Below are 21037 nucleotides of genomic sequence, written 5' to 3'. Positions count from 1 at the left end.
TTACAGGCCGCAGTTTGCCATAGGAACTTTCCGGAGGAATTCGTGGAGGTTGGGAGAATCCAGGGGACTCTGAACCAAAGCTGTTTTCTGAGGGAATAAGCAGTACCTTATTACAAAGAAGCCCCTCAGTATTGCTGAATTTATGTTGTAAAAATGATCTTTTTTTTCTTTTTTTGCCCCTCTGAAGGGTGTCTAAATGAAGCCTTTACCCAAAATGTTTGCAGATTTCTCACCATTTGTCGATGGAGACCTGGGGAAAAACTGGGATCCTCTTTTATCCGGGCTGGGATAGGGACTGGTGGGAGGCTGGTCGTACAGAGGCAGTGGTGGCAGGGAGTTGTTGGCCTTTGGAGTGGGGGATACCTGTGCCAAAAAAAGGGAGAAGCTGCAGCAAATCCTCCTTGGCACATTTAGCACACACACCGGTTTTCCAACCCAACTCTACTCCAGCAAGTTCCCTCTGGAGGAAAAGCAGCTGGCAGGAAAGTTTGGGAAGGAAAGCCAAGGTATCCAACAGGGACTCCATTTTTTAAAATCACAGGTTGCCACTGAACAGAAATTCTCAGCCCCTCCCAGGTAATTCAGAGAGGATTTCTGAAGGTTATTCGAAACAAAAAGGCTGCTCTGCCAAGTGGGATTCACATAGAAGTGTTGGGATCACGAGTTTTATCCCCACCCAAAATGCATTTAAATGTTCATTTTCGTGGTCTTCCTAAATCAAGGAATAAAAATACTGAAAAATTCTGTTGTAGAAAACATGGAAGTGCCAAACTGTACATTGGAATGTGTCTGATTTTCTAACACGATATAAGGATTATAGAACTGTGCAGTAGAAATCAGGACATTTCTGCAGAAATTACTGTAATCCAAAACTTGGCAGTATCCTGCCCCTCAAAATTGAGAGCATACAGAACAGATTTAAGTATGAAAACATTAAATTAGGGCTGAAAGAGCCTGTAATTCTCTTTTTGCCATGGCGTGTCTAACATCTCAGCCTCTCATAAATTAATGACAGGAAGTAAACTGCAAATTTTCCTTTGATTGTTTTCTATCCAAATATCTGCCTTTATTCACAAATTTGCAAAACTACATCAGTTGATAGTTATTAGGCTGGGTAAGAAACTAAAATGCAAGCACTGAGGGCTTGGGTTGGTTTTTTTTTCGTTAAATTGGTTCTACTTTTTTTTACTTAAATAGCTTCTGATATTTTTTCTCTTAAACTGGTTTCGATTTTTTTTTTCCCTGAAGAAGTGACAGAACTTTGCAAATAACAAACCAAGCCAACACCTCTTTCCATACCTGGATATCCCCAGTCCACTGAGCCTCTCCATTCTCTGAGGCCGTGAGCTCTTCAACCAACACCGAGGGGAAGACCCCGACGCGGCCGTTGAATTCTCCCTCCCAAAAGCCATCATCATCCTGGTTTTCCTTGTTCAGGATGCGGATGATGGCTCCCTCTGGGAAGGACAGCTCGTCATCTGTCTGCCCCTCGTAATCATAAAGTGCTTTTACAAAACAGACTGCAAAATGGAAAAGGAAAAACCCAATGAGCTAAGGAAAAAAATGGAAGTATACACCAAGTTTGATAGCTGGAGCCGGTGATTTTGAAATTCTTTTAAAGATTCTGTTATTGCTGAGTCAGATTATTCCAGTTTTCCTTAATTTTAATCTCAGCTGTATAAACTGAGGAGGTGAATTATGCAGATTTAATATGAGAAAGATAATTACTGAGATAATTACTGGGAATGGCTGTGTTCAGATATGGGTCAGTCTTGCTCCGCAAGTCCCTGAAAGGAGGTTGTGGGGCCTTTTCTCCCAGGAAATCAGAGATAGGACAAGAGGAAATTGCCTCAAATTGCACTAGGGGAGGCTCAGGTTGGATATTAGGGAAAATTTCTTCCCTGGAATAGTGATTAAAAATTGAAACAGGCTGGGAAATGGTGGAGTTCCCATGCCTGGCAGCATTAAAAAAAGCAGACTTTGCAACATGGTGGGATTTGGTCAAAGCTTGGATTTCATAATCTTGGAGGTCTTTTCCACCCTTAATGATTCTGTGACTCCATGAAATCTGGGAAACTCTCCCAGACTCGATGTCCAGAGTGTTTCCAAGAGTCAGCTCGATACCCTCTGTATTTTTAAGTGGGATTTACCATTGGAGTCTCCGTTGAGGCTGCCTGGCACCAGGTCAGCCTCCGTGGAGTTGTTGGAGGTGTGGGAGCGGGAGTCCAGCGCAGCCAGGGACTGCAGCATGCTCAGGAGGCTGCTGGAGGTTGGGAATTGCAGGTACTTCTCTGGCACATATCCCACCTGGCCAGCCTTGTTCCGTGCCTGTGAACCAACAACAGGAGCCATTCTCTGCTTGGGGCACTGCTCTGGAGAGAATCCCAGCATTCCCTCCCATCCCAACCTCCATCCTAAAGGAGTTCATGGAAACAAGCTGAGAAAATGATACCTTTACCCAGTCTTCCATATCTCCATCTTCAATGACCTCCAACACCTCGTGTTCCTCTATGGTCAGCTCATCTGGCTGAGAAGCCTGGAATGTAGGACAGGAAGGATGGAAAAGGAAAGTGGCTTTTAGGGCAAGGCATGGGCAGTGGAAAGAACATTTCCATCTAGACTTTTATTAGAAGTGATGTTTTTTAAAAAACTGAAAGCTTTAACATGATTTAAAACATCCCATTGAAGGTTCTGCCATTCACAAAAGCCCTTCTGCCTGAGAACCTCCCTGAATCTCACCCTATCAGAAAAGCAAACCTCAAGCTCCCAAAGACACATTTATTATTTGTTTACATACAATTCATTTTTCTAATCAATTTTAAAAAAAATCACTAACCTTATAGGAATAAACAACTTTGCAGGTGAGGGGGTAATTTCTGAGAGTACCAGAAGGACTAGAACTGCTGTCATCAAAAACATCCATGCTGTCTTCAAACTCTTCACCTTCTTCTTTTTCTGCATCAGCATTGGCCTGGTAAAACAAATTCCAGTTGGCATTACAGCAGCTGCTAAAAATTGGTGAAGAAATAACAATAAAAATGACCTGGTCAATATTTTTCAGTGTGTGTTTTTTATGACTTATTGTTACTGAATGTAACTGAGTTGGATTTCTTTGTTGAAGCACAAGCACCTGGACTTTAAATAGTACTGCAGAAGATTTTGGAAGCTCCAGCTCAACTGCTGGACAGTTATAAAATCCATTTTTCACATAATCTGTGACTAAAGTACTTTGGAGATGCCACTGCAATGGCACAAAAAACAGTTTATTGGAATAAAGGGAATTTATGCTACTGAAAGATTAATGTACCTGTGACCACAAGTTATAAAATAAATCTGCAGTGAAAATATCTAAAGCTTAAAAAAATAAACCTCTAAATCAACCTTCTAGCTGTTGTATCCCACACAATAGATTTGCTGCAGTTTATTACAAAAATTCTTAAGAGACAGGAAGATTTGTAAAAACTTGCTATAAAAGTTTAACTAAAATCTTAAGTCAATGTGCTGGAAAAATACAAGTTTGGGTAAGACTGCCAGGAGCTGTGCTTTGGCCTTGTGCCCAGGTTATGTTTTGAATAAATAACTTTATCTCACATGAAAAATGATGAATTATTCTATGAAAACAGCTCTGTGAATCAAAGGCAACACTGTTACGTAGAGCCATCTTCCCTGTGTTTTTATTCCTATTAATTTGGGAGTGAATCTGGTCCTCCCCCAGAAAACTGAGAGACTGATAAAACAAAAAAGCTGAGCCTACCAATTCCCAGGGCAGCTTCCCTAAACCAGGTCTCTGACAGCTTTGCTCTTCTAGGCCTGGACTAGAAGAGCACAAAGTTTCATCACATTCTGACTTAATTAGTTTTTATGTTACTATTTCCAAACCAAATCCTTGCAGTTCTGGTGATTTTTTTTCCCTCACTAACTCTCATCCAAGAGCAGTTTGCCTCCATCTATCCTTCATGGATGTTGGGATAATCAAAAACTTGTCCTACAGCTGAGCAATGCTTTGGGAGATCAGCAACCAACGACAAATTGTGGCAAATCTGGGGTTTCCCCTCCTGTTTCTCTGCCTTTTGCTGTGCCTGGCCCCTGCAGCAAGGGCTGACATCCAGCTGGGACATCATGGAAATCAGCAAATCATGTCTAGAAGCTTTGGGCAACATCTGCTTCTGCTTTTCTAGCACGAGGAGGAAAAACACGCCTCCATTATCAGTGTGGGGGCTGCTCTCAGCTCCTCAGCTGGAATCATTTGGGAAGCAGGCATGGAGAGGGAAAACAGGAAACTGAGAGGTTGGCTTGATAAAGCTCATCCTTCTGCAGGGTCTGGGATGGAGGATGGCACCAGCAAGGAATCAGTGTATGGGACAGAAGGACAGTAAAGGTGTGGGACAGGCAGCAAACACAGGAAGAAATGCAGGGGAGGTGATCAGAAAAGCAGATTATATACATGAAAAGAACAGTGTATATATATATATATATATATCTATATATATCTATATATATCTATATATATGTATATATGTATATATGTATATATATATATATAAATCTATCTTGTTCTGTTGCATATATACACAGATAGGTCCTGTCCCTGTTCCCTGGGAGCAGAGCCCGATCCCCTCGGCTGTCCCCTCCTGTCAGGAGTTGTGCAGAGCCACAAGGTTCCCCCTGAACCCCCTTTTCTCCAGGCTGAGCCCCTGCCCAGCTCCCTCAGCCTCTCCTGGGGCTCCAGCCCCTTCCCCAGCTCTGTTAAACACTATCCACTCCTCCAGGCTGGAGTCAAAGTGCTGCTTGTTACAAACTGCAGTAATTCCTCTAAATTCTGGCATAATTTTGGTCCCAGCTCTAGGAATTCCATCTCTGGGCTGTCCCTGTCTGGCCTGCCAAGGTCAACAGAGCCTTTTTTAAACACAGGAGCCTACGTAAGTGTAAAAGAGGAAAATGAGACTCAGAGCTGAACCTCCCAGGCTGTGGCATCGCCTGGGACCAGCACAAGGGGCTCAGCCCCAGGGCCAACTGTGCCATGTCTGGGGACACTGGGAATGGGGGACTGGGAGCAGCCCAACAGGCACAGAGGGAAGTTAAAGGAGGTGGAGTACAAAAAGAAATGTAATAAAATCAATGTTTAACACAGCTTTGCAACAAATCCTCATCTACTGTGACCAGAGAGGATCCGAAGTGAAACTCAGCACAGGAATTCCTTTGGGATTTTTGACACTTGGATCTGCACACTCAAAGAGCTCAAAATAACATTATAAACTATTAACGAAACTTCAAAGAAACAGGCCTTGGACACTTCCAGGGATCCAGGGGCAGCCACAGCTCCTCTGGGCACCCTGTACCAGGGCCTCCCCACCCTCACAGGAGAATTCCTTCCCAATATCCCATCCATCCCTGCCCTCTGGCAGTGGGAAGCCATTCCTCCTTGTTCCCAGTCCCTCTCCAGCTCTCCTGGAGCCCCTTTATGCCCTGCAAGGGCTCTGAGCTCTCCCTGGAGCCCTCTCCTTGCCCTCCAGGTGAGCACCCAGCTCTCCCAGCCTGGCTGCAGAGCAGAGGGGCTCTAGCCCTGGAGCAGCTCCGGGGCCTCCTCTGTACCTGCTGTATCCCACACAGTCAGGAGCAGGCCCTGGATAGATCCCCCAGCCCTGGGGAGAGTTTTCCCCTGGGAATCCAAGATCCCCAAGCCCTGGGGAGGAGTTTCCCCTGGGAATCTGAGATCCCCCAGCCCTGAGGAGATGTTTCCCCCCTGGAATCCGAGATCCCCCAGCCCTGGGGAGAGGTTGTCCCCAGGGATCCGTACCAGGTGCGCAGAGCCGTTGTTGGTGACCGAGGGCAGGCTGGCCCAGCGCTCGTTCTCCAGCTCCTCCATCACCTGGTTCATGGCACTCTTCAGCCACGTGTCCACGGACACCCCGATCTGCTTCAGCAGCTCCAGCCTCGCTTCTGCCTTCAGCTTGATGATCTGGGGACACAAACACACACAGAGCTCAGAGCTCCTCAGGGTCCCACCTTGCCCCATGGAGCTTCTGACCATCCAGATGGCTCCCGAAGCTGCTCCCTGTGGAAATGAGCCCCACTCCTCGTTTCCTCGCCTGGTGTGAGCCAAGACACAGGCACTGGTTTTCTGGAGGCCCAGCCAGTCTCAGCAGTTGGTGTTTTTTAAAATATCACCTCTGAGTTTATGCCTGCTCCCAATTCACACCCTTAAGTAGTTCTGTGCAGCTTTGAAGTCCAACAACCTGGTGCTTCCCAATATTTTTAAAATTAGGAATATCCACAGTGCAGACCCTTCCAGGTGGTGACTAAGCTGGATGTGAAACACAAATAAACCTGACAGGATATACACACACTAACCCACCAACTCCCAAGCCAGGCTCTTTTCCACCAGCACGTGCCAGAGATCACAGGAAACTCATTTGTTATGGAAGCACAATATGTTAATAATCCCCAAATTAAGTAAGTATTGCACTCCAACAAACAGTTTCAGGATTTTTGTCTTCAGAACAGCAGGAAAATTGAGGTTTTCTGACAGCTGGGTTCACTTCAGCATCCTGGCATGCTGGCTGGCTGATGGAGCCAAGGATTTAACAAATTCATGGCAAAGCACCACCCTGATCCAAATTAGATCACAGTCTAAACAGGAGGGATGGGAAGAGCAGTGTGAAGAAATTCAGGATTTCAGCAAGAGCAGATCTGCATGAAGAAGTGGAAGGCAAACCCAGGGATAAAACTGAGGGTATTTCTGTCCAGACCAGCCCTCTCAACACTCCCCAGCTTCCATTGCTCATCAGAGGAACAAAAATCAAGTGATTTCCCAAAAATCCTTCACTGAGTCACTGATGGAGGCAGCAACAGAAACCCACTGAACCACCCTGGAATTCTTCCCACATTCCCTTTCACAGCACTGGTCATTTTTAGCAAGTAACAAAGTTTCATCTCCTTTCTCTCCCTTCCCACAGGGATCTGAAGCACCACACTGCTTCAGATCAAGCACTCAGCAGCACTGGGAATCCAAGCAAAACCAGGTGAGTTCAGGCAAAAATTAGAGGGAAATTCCCTTTCCAGTAGTGGCTGAAGCACAGCAGACTATGCAGAATATGTGTACAGTGAATTCAAATGCCAGTGGGTGCCAGGTAGATATTTATCTCTTACACAAACCCTTACTCCATAGAAAATTTTGTGTTGAGCTGAAGTGATACAGGTGTTTTTCTCATTTTTGACATGCTGCTGCACTTACAGAATCAGAGAATGGTATCTTTCTACGAAGAAACTAAATCAGAAAAGAAACAACTTTTTTAAGCTGAACCCCTAAAATGTCTCCATTTTCACTTAATTTGTGAAGGTGACTTTAAACCTGTCTCAATCAAGCCACTTTTGAGAGGCATTATTTTAAATGCTGCATAGAAGAAATGTGATTTTTAAGGAGCAGGTCAGTTGTAAGAGGAAAATTTATGATGTCAGATGAAATTTCATATGGCTATAGCTGCGTGCAGCTCTGCCTTGTAATCAGGGATGGAGAAAGGAGGATAGGACAACTTTGAGAGGTGTTTCCCACAGGAAAAGCCAAAGCCACTTCGCCACTTCTCCATGCAAGGGGTCTCCAGGTGAATGATTAACAGTAAATAGTGTTCAGAGAGCTGAGAAAAGGAGGAAACATTCAATACATTAATGTGCATCCCTTCTCTCCTGATCCTAAGCATCGAAGACTTCCAACAAACCCACTCCAACCTTGGAGCTGCACAGGGCAGGGAGAACAATCTTGTCAAAGGCAACTTATTCACAGAATCCCAGAATGTTTTGTGTTGGAAAGACCTTAAAATCATCCTGTGGGACCCCTGCCATGAGCAGGGACACCTTCTGCTATCCCAGGGTGCTCCAAGCCCCATCCGGCCTGGCCTTGAATATATAAATATATATATTAATGTATATATTTACTTGTGGAGAGAAGTAGCTTTCCCCTAACTTGCCTTTACATCCTGACACCCATTTATGAGCACTTTCCCTGTGCCTCCACCTAGGAATTGCTCAGCCCAGTTGTTTTTGTTTACCTCATTATGCAATTTCCAATTAGGCTGAGTTATGCTACAGCAATAAACACTGGTCCAGGCTGCTACAAACATCTGCAGTGTCTGTTAGTCCTTGCTCTGCTGTAGTTTGTTTGTACAAATTGTGAGCTAAAATAAACAAGCTGCTCCAAAATCCTTGAGTGTACTTTACAAGAGGTTTTAATTCAATGTATCCAGCAAATCCAATGGAGTTCCCCCTCCCTGTTTACACCCAGGAGCCCTAACAGTCAACAAATGTTTGTTCCAAACCACAAATGTTTTGAGTTTCATTCCATTGCAGACAAGCCATAAAAGCACCAGAAGCGTTAGGCCAGGCCTGCACTTGAAAGTTATTTACAAGCTGAAATTATATTTTTACCTAAATAATTATGCTGGTAGACCAGAGTTAACAAGCTTCCTACCTGTAGGAAAAATACAAATAAAATACCACTCAGGAGCAGAACTTTATCCTGCTTCTCACACAGGAACAGCTACACATTTAAACATAGTTTAGTGGTGGCCTCGGCAGGGCTGGGTTGGACTTGATAATCTTGGAGTGCCCTTCCAACCTCAATGACTCTGTGCCTCTATAAAGATACAAACATTTCATTCAAGCATCACTCCATCTGAATGAGCTGGGGTTTGGTGCTTTCATTATGCCAGAATAAAATGTTAAGTAAGAAGGAAACGGGGAGATAGTGGTGATTTCACCAGCATTTCACCACATTGTGTCACAAGCTTTTCTCCAAGTCTTGTTCCCTTGAGAAATCATCACATTAAAGACCAAACAAGGCTTTAACCCTGGTTTTCCCTGCCTCCCACTGGAACTCCCATGGACACTGGGGGACTGAGTGACCTCCACTGACAGACTGGAAAATATCTTCAATCAAGTGACCCCTGGCAGTCCCAGCAACTCTGAGCATCTCCAGGAAGGCAGCTGAGCTTCCCAAGCCCAGGAATGCTGGAATCCAGCACTGGCTCTGAAATCTGGGTGCTGCCCAAATTTCATTGTTAGGAAATCTCAGCGCAGGACAAACATTTTCCTGTGTAACAGCGAAATTGCTGTTTACAGCCACCAATTACTGGTTAATAGCTGAGGACTGGGGTATTTTTACACTGATTAAAAAACCATCAGCCACCCACAAAATGTACAAACTCTTGTGGGGGATTCCTGCTCCTCTGAGCTGTTCTTTCTGCTGGGAGGATCTAAGAAGATGAAAGGAAAAACCACCCAAGTTTTAGAAAATATAAACACTGTTATCTATTCCTCACATACCTGACGTTGCTCCACATGGGAGACGCAATAGTTTTGTTTATTTACTGTTCCAGTCTTAATTAAGCAATGGTTTTTTGACCCACAGCTTACTCAAGACGAAGATACACAACTGCTCTGCAAGGCATGGAAATCCAGAAGGAACATTACAGAGCTGTTCCCCATTCCCAGAAAAGGGTTGGAAAAGAAACCCAGAGTTCCTTCACATCCCACAAACACCTCAAATCCAAGTCCTTCAAAGCCATTTATAAGGTGTTGGGGTACAAACCACACAGAAATGCAGAAAATGTTGCCCCTTCAATATTCTGGTTTAGGTTTTTGTTAAAGGCAGTTTTAAATGGATTTTCCTGAAAGCAGAGTTGCTTTACCTGCCACAGCTTTCCAAGGTGCAGAACAAACCTGTGCCATGCCCAGATTTTTTTTTTCTCCTGAAGAATTCAGGATTATTTCTTTTAGACAGAATTTGCACTTAGGAGCTTGGTCAGATATTGAAATCAGATTAAATTAGGATTATGAGGCGACCCAAACCATCTTCTGTGAGAAATGTTTTACTCCGCTGCAATATTTTTTCAGTGGCAGGAAAAAAAAATCATATAGGAATCATTTAGGGTGGAAAATCCCTCTAAGATCATGGAGTCCAACCGTTCCCCCAGCACTGCCAAGGCCACCACTGACCATGTCCCCAAGTGGCTGGACACTCTCATTTGGCAAATTCTTTTAGCCAGGGAGAAATCAATGTGGAAAGATTCTGGCAAAACATTCTGAAAAGCCATTATCTTTATTTCTGTCCCCATTTTGAAACACTTTTAGTTGAAATTCTAGGCTTTTTACTTGAAAAAATATATTAAAATGAAATAATTCTCTTCAGGAAATGTTAAATTTTGGGGCACTGGAATTATGATAAAGTGACAGGCATGACTATAAATCAATTTGATTTATATTAAGTCTTGGAATGCCCTAAACTTCTCAAAACCCAAAGTGAGTCTTATTCCATGCAGTTCAGTTTCAAATCACAGCCTGCTGTGTTAAGTAGGGGTTTATGAGGAAGTAAACAAAAAAATCAACTTGCACTGCCCTGCTGGGGTTTGGGGTGGAAAACCCAAAGCTGTGGCAAAACCACCCCAACCAAAAAGACAAATCCTCTCCAACACCACTCACCTTAAACCTGGATCCTTTCTCTGCACCAGGTGGGGAATTAGCTCATAAATTACATTTTCCACCACAACACTGAGTGAGTTTCTTTTCTAAGTGGGAGGCTGGGCTGGAGGTTTGTACAGCTATTCCAGGAGTTAATTTATATGCTAAATAATCTGCATGGACTGAAATGCAACGTGAAGCAAGCAGGAAATGAAGCACTGGCACACATAACACCTCTCCCAAGTGAATTCCAAGGTTAAGGAAACAGAGGGGAAGCTATTCCTGGAGAAGAATCCACCTGCACAGCTCCAGCCCAAGTGGCAGATGGGTTTTTCCCAAGCTTAGGCACATAGAACATTAAAGATCCCTAAGTATTAAATTTGTGGGGTTTAAGAAGTGGCTCTCAAGCTGTTGGGAGCAGGGTCTGAATGGACATCACCCAAATTCCGTAAGGAAATAAGTGTCTGTAAAATGTATGCAGACAATTTCTCTGCAGTCTTGGGGTGAACACTGGTTCCTCAAACAGTGAAAAATGTTATGGACATTTCAGAGCCAAAACATTCAGTCAGACTGAGGCACAGCCTGGATAGAGACACCCCAAAACCCATCACTTAGAAAATAATCCCAGTCCACCCTTGCCATGGGCCGGGACAACTTCCACTGCCCCAGGCTGCTCCAAGCCCCATCCAGCCTGGCCTTAGGCACTTCCAGGGAGGCAGGGGCAGCCACAGCTGCTCTGGGCACCCTGTGCCAGGGCCTGCCCACCCTCCCAGTCAGGAATTCCTTCCCAATATCCCACCTCTCCCTGCCCTCTGGCAGTGGGAAGCCATTCCCTGTGTCCTGGCATTACCCACCAGGTAAAAAGTCATCCTCCCCCTCACTAAACTGCTTTTCACCAAGAGATTTTGAATTTCCTGCTCTGTGGATGTCTCTGGGATTTTTCCAGTCAAGTCCTCAATCTGCTGACCTGGAAAGACCAACAGCTCCCACACATCTCCTGCAGGGAAGGCACCTGGTTCCCTGCACTGCTCCCCAGCCTCTGCTTCCTGAGCTCAACCAGAGATGGCAGCGAGTGGCATTTTACAAATTCACCTTCTTGGATTAGGAGCCTCATTCCCTGGCAGTGCTTCAGGCCAGGTTGGACAGGGCTTGGAGCAACCTGGTCTAGTGGAAGGTGTCCCTGCCCATGACAGGGGTGGGACTAAATGATCCTGAAGGTCCCTTCCCTCCCAAACCATGCGGTGATTCTGTGACTCCATTTATTTTCCTATTTTCCTGAAGCATATGGAATTTCCTTTGTTCCCACTGTGACACAACCCAGCAATAAATATCCACAGCCAAATAGAAGGAGAGGGAGAAATCAGCCCCCCAATTAAATACAATTAAATTGGCCCTACACCTCTGAGCTGATCAAACAGAGTAAACAGCACCACAATGAGCCGTAACCAGATCTAATCTGGTACAAACACTCTCTGGAGAGCTGTAGGTGTCCTGATCAAGAGACAAAATACATCCCCCTGTAATTAAAAGGGAATAGGATTAATTGCTGTGGAAGCCCAAAGACCTGAGAGCAAATGGGAAACCTCTCCCACCATCCTGGAGAGGAATCTTGTCATCGCTGGGACAACTGAAGTGCTTGGGGAGAGCCACGCTGGAGCCTTTGGTGCGAGAGAGAAAAAAGGAGATGAGAACAAGAAATGTCCTGTGCTGGCACTGCTGAGGCACCTCCAGGATGCTCAGGACAAGAAGGACACGGAGGGGCTGGAGGGTGTCCAGGAAAGGGAACAGAGCTGGGAATGGGCTGGAGAATTCCTGAGGGAGCTGGAAAGGGGCTCAGCCTGGAGAAAAGGAGGCTCAGCGGGGACCTTGTGGCTCTGCACAACTCCCTGACAGGAGGGGACAGCCAGGAGGGTCAGGCTCTGCTCCCAGTAAATTTCTGTCTCCAGGCATTGAAAGATAAAGGGAGTCAGGCAGTGGAAAAATGGAAAGCTCAATTCCTTCCTTCCTGCTGTTACAGAAATCAAAGCTGAAATCACAGAAGTTAGACTTCAATTACCTGAATTGGGTCAGGGAGTACAGAGGAGCTCCAAGAATGGTTTATTTTCACAAATAGTCAGTTTTCAATATCAATTCCCAAATTTTTAATTGCTCTCCTCTAGAGCTGATGCCTGAATTGTGTCACTTTCAGTTTAAAGGAGCACCTTGTGCTCTCAGGGCTTGTCTTTATCAAAGTGGTTCAATGCAGCTGGGACAAGGATGGAATCCCTCTGGATCTCAACTCCACAGTGTGTCATTAACTAAAGTCAATTTTATTTCTTTGCCAGTGCCACAGGTATTATCACTCAAATTCTAACATTATTTTAACATTTCCTTTAAAAAGAAGCAATCAAACAAAAAAAAAAAAAAAAAAAAAAACACACAAAAAAAAAAAAAAAAAAAAAAAAAAAAAAAAACACCAAAAAACCCCACCAAAACCCTCCTTTAACAAACCCCATATTTTCCAATTTTAACACAAAAATGTGTGCTCTGGTTATCAGTTACAGCCACATCTGTCATGTATCACCTGCACAGCAGCACTCTGCTGGAATTCCAAATTTTTCCCTAACTCTAATCAAGGAGTTTGCTCCCTGAAAACATCACAAGGAAAAGTAGCTGTTATCCCAGGCAGAAAAAGATCAGAAATAACCCACTGAGCTGTGGATGTGCCAATCTGAGGGTTTATATTCATCTTGCAGAAGACAAAACAATTGGGATTCTCCAATATTTCCCAATCCTGAGCACATTTTTACTCATTTCTTTGCTGTACTTTCAAACTACACCTGTTTCCACACCCCTGTACTTGTTAAATCCACTTATCCATATGGAACAGCTCCTCAGCTCCTCTCGGGGCTTAGATTTCCCTGGATTCAGGGTCTCCAAGGAAGAGGGCAGTGAGATGAGCACTTCTATGCCCAATACACCCTGGAAAAAATAAAACCCTTACCAATAAAATCCTCTCTAATCAAACCACAAAAAATTAATCCCAACATGTTTGTGAAGTTGTCTTCCCCTTCAAGAATGACAAGGACAGAAAAGGGAGAAAGAGGATTTGCAAAGGAAAACGAACAAGTCAAGAAACCAAAATGGGATAGAACAGGCATAAAATTTTCCATTAAAATAACAAGCATTTCAAAAGAAAAATAAAATAAAAATCAAATCTCTGTGTCATCCTCACAAACCTTCAGATGTGATACCAGAACAAACTCCACAGCGTCTCTACAGCCTAAATAACTTTTTGCACAAATACCACTACCCAACCCTACCCTCAGTAATTCCAGCTCAATCAGGTGCACTTAAATATGCAAGAATGTTTGGTTTTCACACACTGCAAGGAATTATAATTGCATTCCCAAAGAACAGGTTCTAGCTCAAAGCTTAGGTTGCTCTTCTCCAGTATTTTATGTGTGCAAAAATCTCTTGTTTGATTCATGGTCTTGAGCTCAGTCATAGAGGAGTGGGGACCAACAGGGCAAAAAGAAAAAGCCATTCCCCAGTGGAAATAACATCTCCCTAAATTCACTTATTGGCTTATCTGAAAAAAATTAACAATGCTACACTATAAACAGTTTTGGTGGCAGTACAGAAAACTCCCACAAAGTGGTTTCCACACCATCCCAAAAGCTCAGGGTTAACTTCATGTCTTTAAAATATGCAGCAGAAGAGAAAGAAGTCAGCAAAAATCCCTCAATCACTGAGGTTCATCCTCAAGTGCCTGGCACTGGCACCATATTCCTCTGTAAAACAGGGCACGTGTGAAATGTTGGGAAGATAAGGGATGGTTCAACTCCAACACACTGGAAAACCAGGAAAATACACCGTTTGTCTGTATTAGCTAAAGCACATGTCTTAATAATATATAAAAGTAATACAAAATAATATATAAAATTTCCACTTCTTGGCACTTTCCCTCTCTCCTAAGTCACGTAAGTTCTAGACTGGTTTAATTTGTACCTTTTATAATATTTTGCTGCAAGAACTTTCTCTTTGGCAACTTCTTATCCTGATTTTATTTCTTGCTGCTGCTTTTATCCTTGCAGATTTAATCATTAACTATGTATGTATATACACAAGTATTTTGCAGTATGGTTTCTTGGAAATAATTTACTCAAAGCAGGTTTTTAAACCACTTTCTGTAAGAATTAGGTTTTTAAAAAAAACATATCCTGCATTTCCTTTAAAAAGGGAGCCTGATAGTTCTCCTGCCAGAAGGAGGAATATTTTTGCTCTGTATTTTCTATCCCCTTCACCTGTAAATCACATTCCTAATTACATCAGGTACTCTGAGGTATGAGAAGCAGTTCACTGAAACAATTAGGTTTCTCCTACAGTTTTAATTAAGCAACCCACTCACCCAAAACCCAGCAGATCAGATCCTGCTGCTTGCAATGGGAGTTTTCAGTCAGTGGCCATGCCAACAGTTCACTTTTACCAGCCCAATACTGGCAGCCAAATAAAAAGTTGATTTTTTTCATGAGTCTTAACCCACAACAGGTCTCAAAAACCTCTGTAACCCTTTTAAAAGCACCTCACAGTAAAATTAGAGATACAAGGATTATTTCCAATGTTTTCCCATCAACAGTCAGATTCAGTGTATCAAAATCCACTACAACAGCACGTGACAGTTCTAGAACCTAAAAATATGAAGTCAGATAAAATCAACATTTTCTGGTATTAATTCCTTCAAGCAGAAGGAAATTAGTAAAAAAAAAAAAGATTGTTTTTCAATCTGTTTCAGATAAAGCCTCTAAATATAGAGATTCTTGACCTTTGACAGTGAAAAATGCAGCAAGAGGACTCACTACTCTTCATCAGGAGGTATTTTTAATATCGCCCTTCTGATCTCAACTTTCATGAAGTTCATTCAGTGATTTGACAAATACCAAATGAAGAAAAGAAAAATCTTAAAACTCCCTGGGTTTTGATGCTAAAAATACACATTTCCACCAACCAAATGAAGCTGTAACCAAGATATACCTGTAGGAAGGAAGTGAAAATGCCAAAAGAATTTCCTTTGTACCTCAGCCTTGCGAATGCTCTCCCTGGCTTCGTCTATTTTCTGCTCCAGTTCCGCTCGGGTTTGCTCGGACATCACAGGCCCGTGGCACTCCAGCTCTTCCAGGGTCTGCCAGGAACAAGGAAACACTCCACAGGTGCAGTAAATGCCAAAGACAGGTATTTGTGACAATCAGTTACTGTCTGGATGCTGGGGTTGGCTGACAAAGGTCCATCCCAGGAAATAAAAGGTGATGACTCTTAACGCTGCCCTCTGGCCATTCCCTGTGTCCTGTCCCTCCACCTCTTGTCCCATGTCCCTCTACAGCTCTCCTAGAGCCCCTTTAGGCACTGGAAGGGGCTTTGATCTCTCCCTGGAGTCTTCCCAGAGATGTCAGAGCATTCTGGACTTTTTTTTCTCCAGCTGATGCTGTGCTCAGGGGTTGGAATTGTATGGATGACTGGGAAACTGGGCAGGGTGTGGTGAAAGCAGAGCAGACTCCTTCATGGCTGGATTTTTTGCAAGGAACTTGTCTTTATTCTCCCTCCTAAAAGACACATTCAAAACACTCCAAAACCCAGCTGCCTGATGCCCAAACACAGCCCTTGGCTCTTCAGAGCTGAGCCACAGACACAGAAATAAATTTATCAATTCCCATCTAATTTTGCATCTTCACATTAGATTTAACGGCCAATTCCTCACGGATTTTCCCGGTGTGGAACTGACTTTTGACAGCCCCGTGAAGGCAGGCCCCAGGTGAGTCCCTGGTGCTGGCAGCAGCTCCCATCCCAAGGGATGTGTTTGTCCCAGACTTACCCTCTGGCTGTGGATGATGTTCTTGTGCTCACGGGCCACGCGCGTTGCCCATTTCCGCGCCTCCTTGTTCAGGCTGTGCTCCTCGGTCGTTCCCGTCTCTGACTCCAGCTGTCGGCTCTGGAAGAGGCAACAAGGGATGAGGTACGATGGCCTACACCCTGGGAAACCTCTGTGTTTGCCTACAAGGTAACTCTGTGCTACATTTATCAGCCTGGGGTCTTGTTTCTTATGAAACAAGGAAGGTGTGACAAGAACTTCCTGGTGAACTTCGGGATGGGACCAGGTTGTGGGAAGGCAACTCCAAAAGCCAGAAGTTCACAAGAATTCAATTCCCAAAGTAAACAGGCATTACAGGAAGCAAAGATAACGGAATCATGGAATGGTTTGGGATGCAATGGACTTTAAAAGCTCACCCAGTGCCATCCCTGCCATGAGCAAGGACACCTCCCACTGTCCCAGGCTGCTCCAAGCCCTGTCCAACCTGGCCTTGGACACTTCCAGGGATGGAGCAGCTACAGATTCCTTGGGCACCCTGTGCCAGGGCCCCACCACCCTCATGGGGAACAATTCCTTCCTAAAGATGAAAGGTTTAGTGTGACCAAGGTGCTCATTCTTTGTAAACTGTGATCAAACCACAAAACCATCAAATATTTTAGTTCAGCACAGCAGTTTCTGTCCAAAAATGTTTCTGTCTGCAAAATAGAGACTGAAAATTCCAATCACATTTTTGATATTGTTCCATCTTATTCCTGTTTTTGTTGTGTCAATGACAAAAAGTAAAATTGTCTCCTTCAAGAAGTTCCAACTAAAGCAAGATGAAATAGTTCTCCACTGTCTACAGGCTGAACTGAACAGGAACATTTCCCAGCATGGAATTACTGAAATAATTCCCAATCTTTCCATCATTTCCATTTGCAACAGAGTCACAGAATCATCTTCCATCTTTGAAGATATCCAAAAGCCACCTGGATAGAGTCCTGGACAACCAGCTCTGGACCAGACAACCTCCAGAGATCTCTTCCAACCTCAACCAGTCCCTATGATTTTTTTTTTCCTTATCCAGTCACTGCAATCCACAACCCCCCTGCACTCCTTTTTATCACAAGTCCTGACATATTCCTGCCCAGCCTTTGAGATCAACCAGAAAAAAATTCCTTATAAACTGACTCAAGAAGAGAGAATACGCACAGAGCTGTTGAAGTGTGAAAGAAATGCTTGTGTCACAAATTTCTCACTCTGTGTGGTTCAAATGACACCATTTTTCTTCATCAGGTGGAGTTTGAAACTAGAGAAAAAGCCCAGAAGGATGAAAAGGTTGTTTAGGCAAGAGAAATCCAAAGTTAGCCATCAGGAAATGGTAAGAGAGCTGAAAGACATGGAATTATTTTCAGGGTAGCTGAGAAGCCTCCAGCTGTTGCAGAAGAAGAGATGCTGTTATCAGGTATTTTAGCAGGAAAAGTGGAATGATTTGTGTCAAGGAAGGATGAGCATTTAATCATCCACACCAGCATTTAGCACAGACTGGGGCAAAACCAAGAACACCAAGAGGCAAACTGAAGTCATTGTGAAAACAAGATTTTTCTGGCCTCATGGAAAAGACAAAAAACACTACCTTTGGTTGACAGCCTATCAGGGGATATAATTGAAAAAGAGGCAAAATTGGTTCAGCTCATTTTGCTCAGTGAAGTTCTTTGCCAAAATTGAACCTGGCCTTTATTCTGAGTGTCTGAAATGCCAGCCAGAGTTATTTTCCAGGCACAGGGAATTGTCAGGCAAGGTGTGGAGCAGCCCAGAAGAGGAAGAGGAGAGGTACAGGCACAAGGCCAGCCCTGGGATGATCAGGTAGGAAGGTGAAGCTTCAGGTGAGGATCTCTTCACCCATCCCCTCAATTTAATTAGTATATTGGCTTCTCTTGAGGTGGATTTATAGAATCATGTTCATTCATTACTAACTTCTTTAATTACCTCTGTTAAGCTACTCAATTTTAAAACTGAAGGAAACAATACACAGATTTATTTAGGCACATCCAATCCTTAAGGTAACATTTCACCTCAGTTTTTTCCCAGTTTATCACACAGCTTCTTCCACAGCTTTCACCTGAGCCTAAACCTGAGCAGAATCTTTGACATTCCCTCTTCCCTACCAAGCATCTGAGAGTGAAAACAGCCCATTACATATTTTCAGTGTTCCCACTGCTCTTGCTCCTTACTCAGCAGCTCATTTTCATATGGAAAGAATCCAGACTTTTCAGTCACTTGATAATCTTCTCCATTACCCCAAGTGTCAGTTTGGGTTTTAGTCTATTTATAATCAAAAGCACTTGACCAGAAAAAATGAATGTGGACTTTGTGGCTATTCTTAAGGACCTACTAAAAAATAAAGGAATTTTGTAGGATCAGACTTTTATTAGTTATTTATAAAGCAATATTGCACTCATGCAGACCTCACCCTTGCTTAAAGTTCTAAAAATAGAACAAAATTAAAAAGTGGCAATGAAAAGCTTTAATTCTGAACCCTCAAGGAAAGACAGACTGGATAGGAACATCAAGAAAATGAAAACCCAGCTACCATTAAATAGGAGAGAAGAAAGGAGCTAAACCAGATTTATCTGCTGTGGACATTGAAGTCCAAATTGCAGGGAAGAAGGTGGAGGAACTGAAGGGTCTAATCCTGATTTACTCCATGAAGCTGAAATGTTTTCAGTCCTGGAATGCCTCAATTTAACCTCTTCCAAAAAGAGAGGGAAACCAAACCTACTCTGTGTGGCCAAGGAATGAAGGGAGAGCCAAAAAACCTGGGCTAAACATAGATGGGCACCCTGCTGCTCCCTCAGGGCTTGGGTTACAACAAAAACAGTGTTTAGTGCTAAAAATTCAATCAGTAAACCAAACAGAAAGTTCTGGATGGCTCCAAGCAGCTAAAAAGCTTATGGGCAGCAATGCTGCTTCTTAAATTAACAAAAGCATTCAGGCTGCAGCCAAATGTCACTTCTCCATTTTGGTCTGAAATGTTGGTGCAGGTGCAGGATTTGCCTCCCAACAGGCCAAACTCAGCCTGTATTCTTATTTATCTGGTTATATCCGGATGCAGATGGCACAGTGCTGTCTTGAAAGCAAAAAAAAAAATCAGTTCTTGAGCCTCAAAGTTCCTTCTTTTTGTGGCTGAAGTCTAAAAAAATTCATGTCTAGCAAGGCAAAATGCAGGGGACACTTACTGCATGCAAAGCACTGACATAAAACACAGCTAAAAAACAGGCATTTCTTTTAAAGAGAGGAGAAAACAAGAAGTTTCCATGCCAATGTTGCAGAGCAACACTCTGGGGAGGAGGAAGGAACACGCATGACATTTTTCACACAACTCACTGCTAAACTCAGCAGTTCTGAGAAAATCGTGAGCCAACTCTGGGGCTCCTTTCAGTCTCTTGTTGCTGAATTAATTTAATTTTAATTTAGCCAAGAGTGAGCTGGGGCTGACTCATATTTCAGTCAATTTCCAACATTTCAAACTGGACACTCCTCATCTTTAAAAATTCAGAATTTTTTTGCATACGGGGGATTATTTCCCCCTGAGAATAAAAAAAAAGACTTAAATTCACTATTATTATTATTATTATCACATATATGTTACAATAAGGCTAAATCCAAATCAACCTATTATTGATGCTTTATAGAATCACATGCTGCTTTTTAAACTAACAAATGCATAATATATTATTAATATTACACAATATTATATAAATCTAATAAATTGATGAGGAGGCTGCAGAAGAAAAGGATCATTGGGCTGGACAGGGATGTTTTGGTTTGTTTGGTTTGTTTTGGTTTGGGTTTTGGTTTTTTTTTTTTTTTGTTTCAGTTTTTTGTTTTTGTTTTGGAAGTCTAGAATCTTAAAAGTATTGATTTTTATTAAATATCACTTATCAACACAGCTTTGTTATTCGTAGGCCTTGATGTTTCTGTATTAAGAACTTCTGCTGCACACAAGAGATGAAAAGCACAACCCTTTTGTTAAAATTAATTTGAATTTTGTTTATTTTAAAAGGTTTTATTGTTCTCACTGAAATTAATCTTGAAATTAGAGTGCAGAGTATTTTTGTTCATTTACTTCTATTCTCACCCTCATAATTATCCTCATTTGCCTCAGCTCTCACAGCAGCTGCTTTCCCAGCCAATTTTTCCAAAAATCTATTAGAACTAGAAATATGGAAAAACTGCTCTCATTAGGTAACCAAAGGCAAAAAAAAAGGACTTTTAAATCAAGTTTGACCCAGAAAAATTGATTTTGTGGATATTTTAAATGCAATATAAACAAATTTGTAGTTCTGAAATGGCCACTTCTTTCAAGTGCAATTTCTTCCCTCTGATTTTCATAGTTAGAAAATACTCAGAGCTTTGCTTAAATTTTGTTTCCTGACTGCTAAAACTCAATAAATTCTAACTGTGTGCTCTCTAAATTAAAATTAGGTGGTGAAAATTAAAATTAAATCAACCAGGCAGTGAAAATTAAAATAAAATCCATTAGGTTGGGAGCCAATTCCAGCTCATTATACTTATGAGAAAATCAGAAATGATCCTCACATTTAACCTAAGTTAAATCCCCAGTAGATCCAAAACTTTCCTTTTTCTTCAGTATCAACTTCAAATATAAATGTCAGATCTCAGATCTTATTTTAAGCACAGATGGGGTGGGAGGGATTAAATAAAATCAGTTTTAGACAGGCACAAGATGGGTCAAGC

At 42.8% G+C, this 21037-nt stretch overlaps 1 protein-coding gene across 2 annotated transcripts in view; it reads right to left on the bottom strand.

Moving 5' to 3' along the window:
• The window catches only part of FCHSD2 (FCH and double SH3 domains 2), a 121530-nt gene that overhangs the window by 3432 nt on the left and 97061 nt on the right, over nt 1-21037 (bottom strand). For both annotated transcript variants that reach the window (XM_038128344.1, XM_038128353.1), the window contains 9 exons: nt 16301-16417; nt 15509-15613; nt 5798-5959; nt 2837-2971; nt 2453-2536; nt 2151-2328; nt 1300-1520; nt 234-363; nt 5-87 (listed from right to left, as the gene is read on the bottom strand). In XM_038128344.1, coding sequence (XP_037984272.1) covers nt 5-87; nt 234-363; nt 1300-1520; nt 2151-2328; nt 2453-2536; nt 2837-2971; nt 5798-5959; nt 15509-15613; nt 16301-16417 — 1215 coding nt within the window. The remainder of the gene's footprint in view (nt 1-4; nt 88-233; nt 364-1299; nt 1521-2150; nt 2329-2452; nt 2537-2836; nt 2972-5797; nt 5960-15508; nt 15614-16300; nt 16418-21037) is intronic.

The sequence above is a fragment of the Motacilla alba genome, chromosome 1 (assembly GCF_015832195.1).
Source record: "Motacilla alba alba isolate MOTALB_02 chromosome 1, Motacilla_alba_V1.0_pri, whole genome shotgun sequence".
NCBI lineage: Eukaryota > Metazoa > Chordata > Aves > Passeriformes > Motacillidae > Motacilla > Motacilla alba.
The sequence above is the reverse complement of the archived record's forward strand: the minus strand, read 5'-3'. Positions and strand labels throughout refer to the sequence as shown.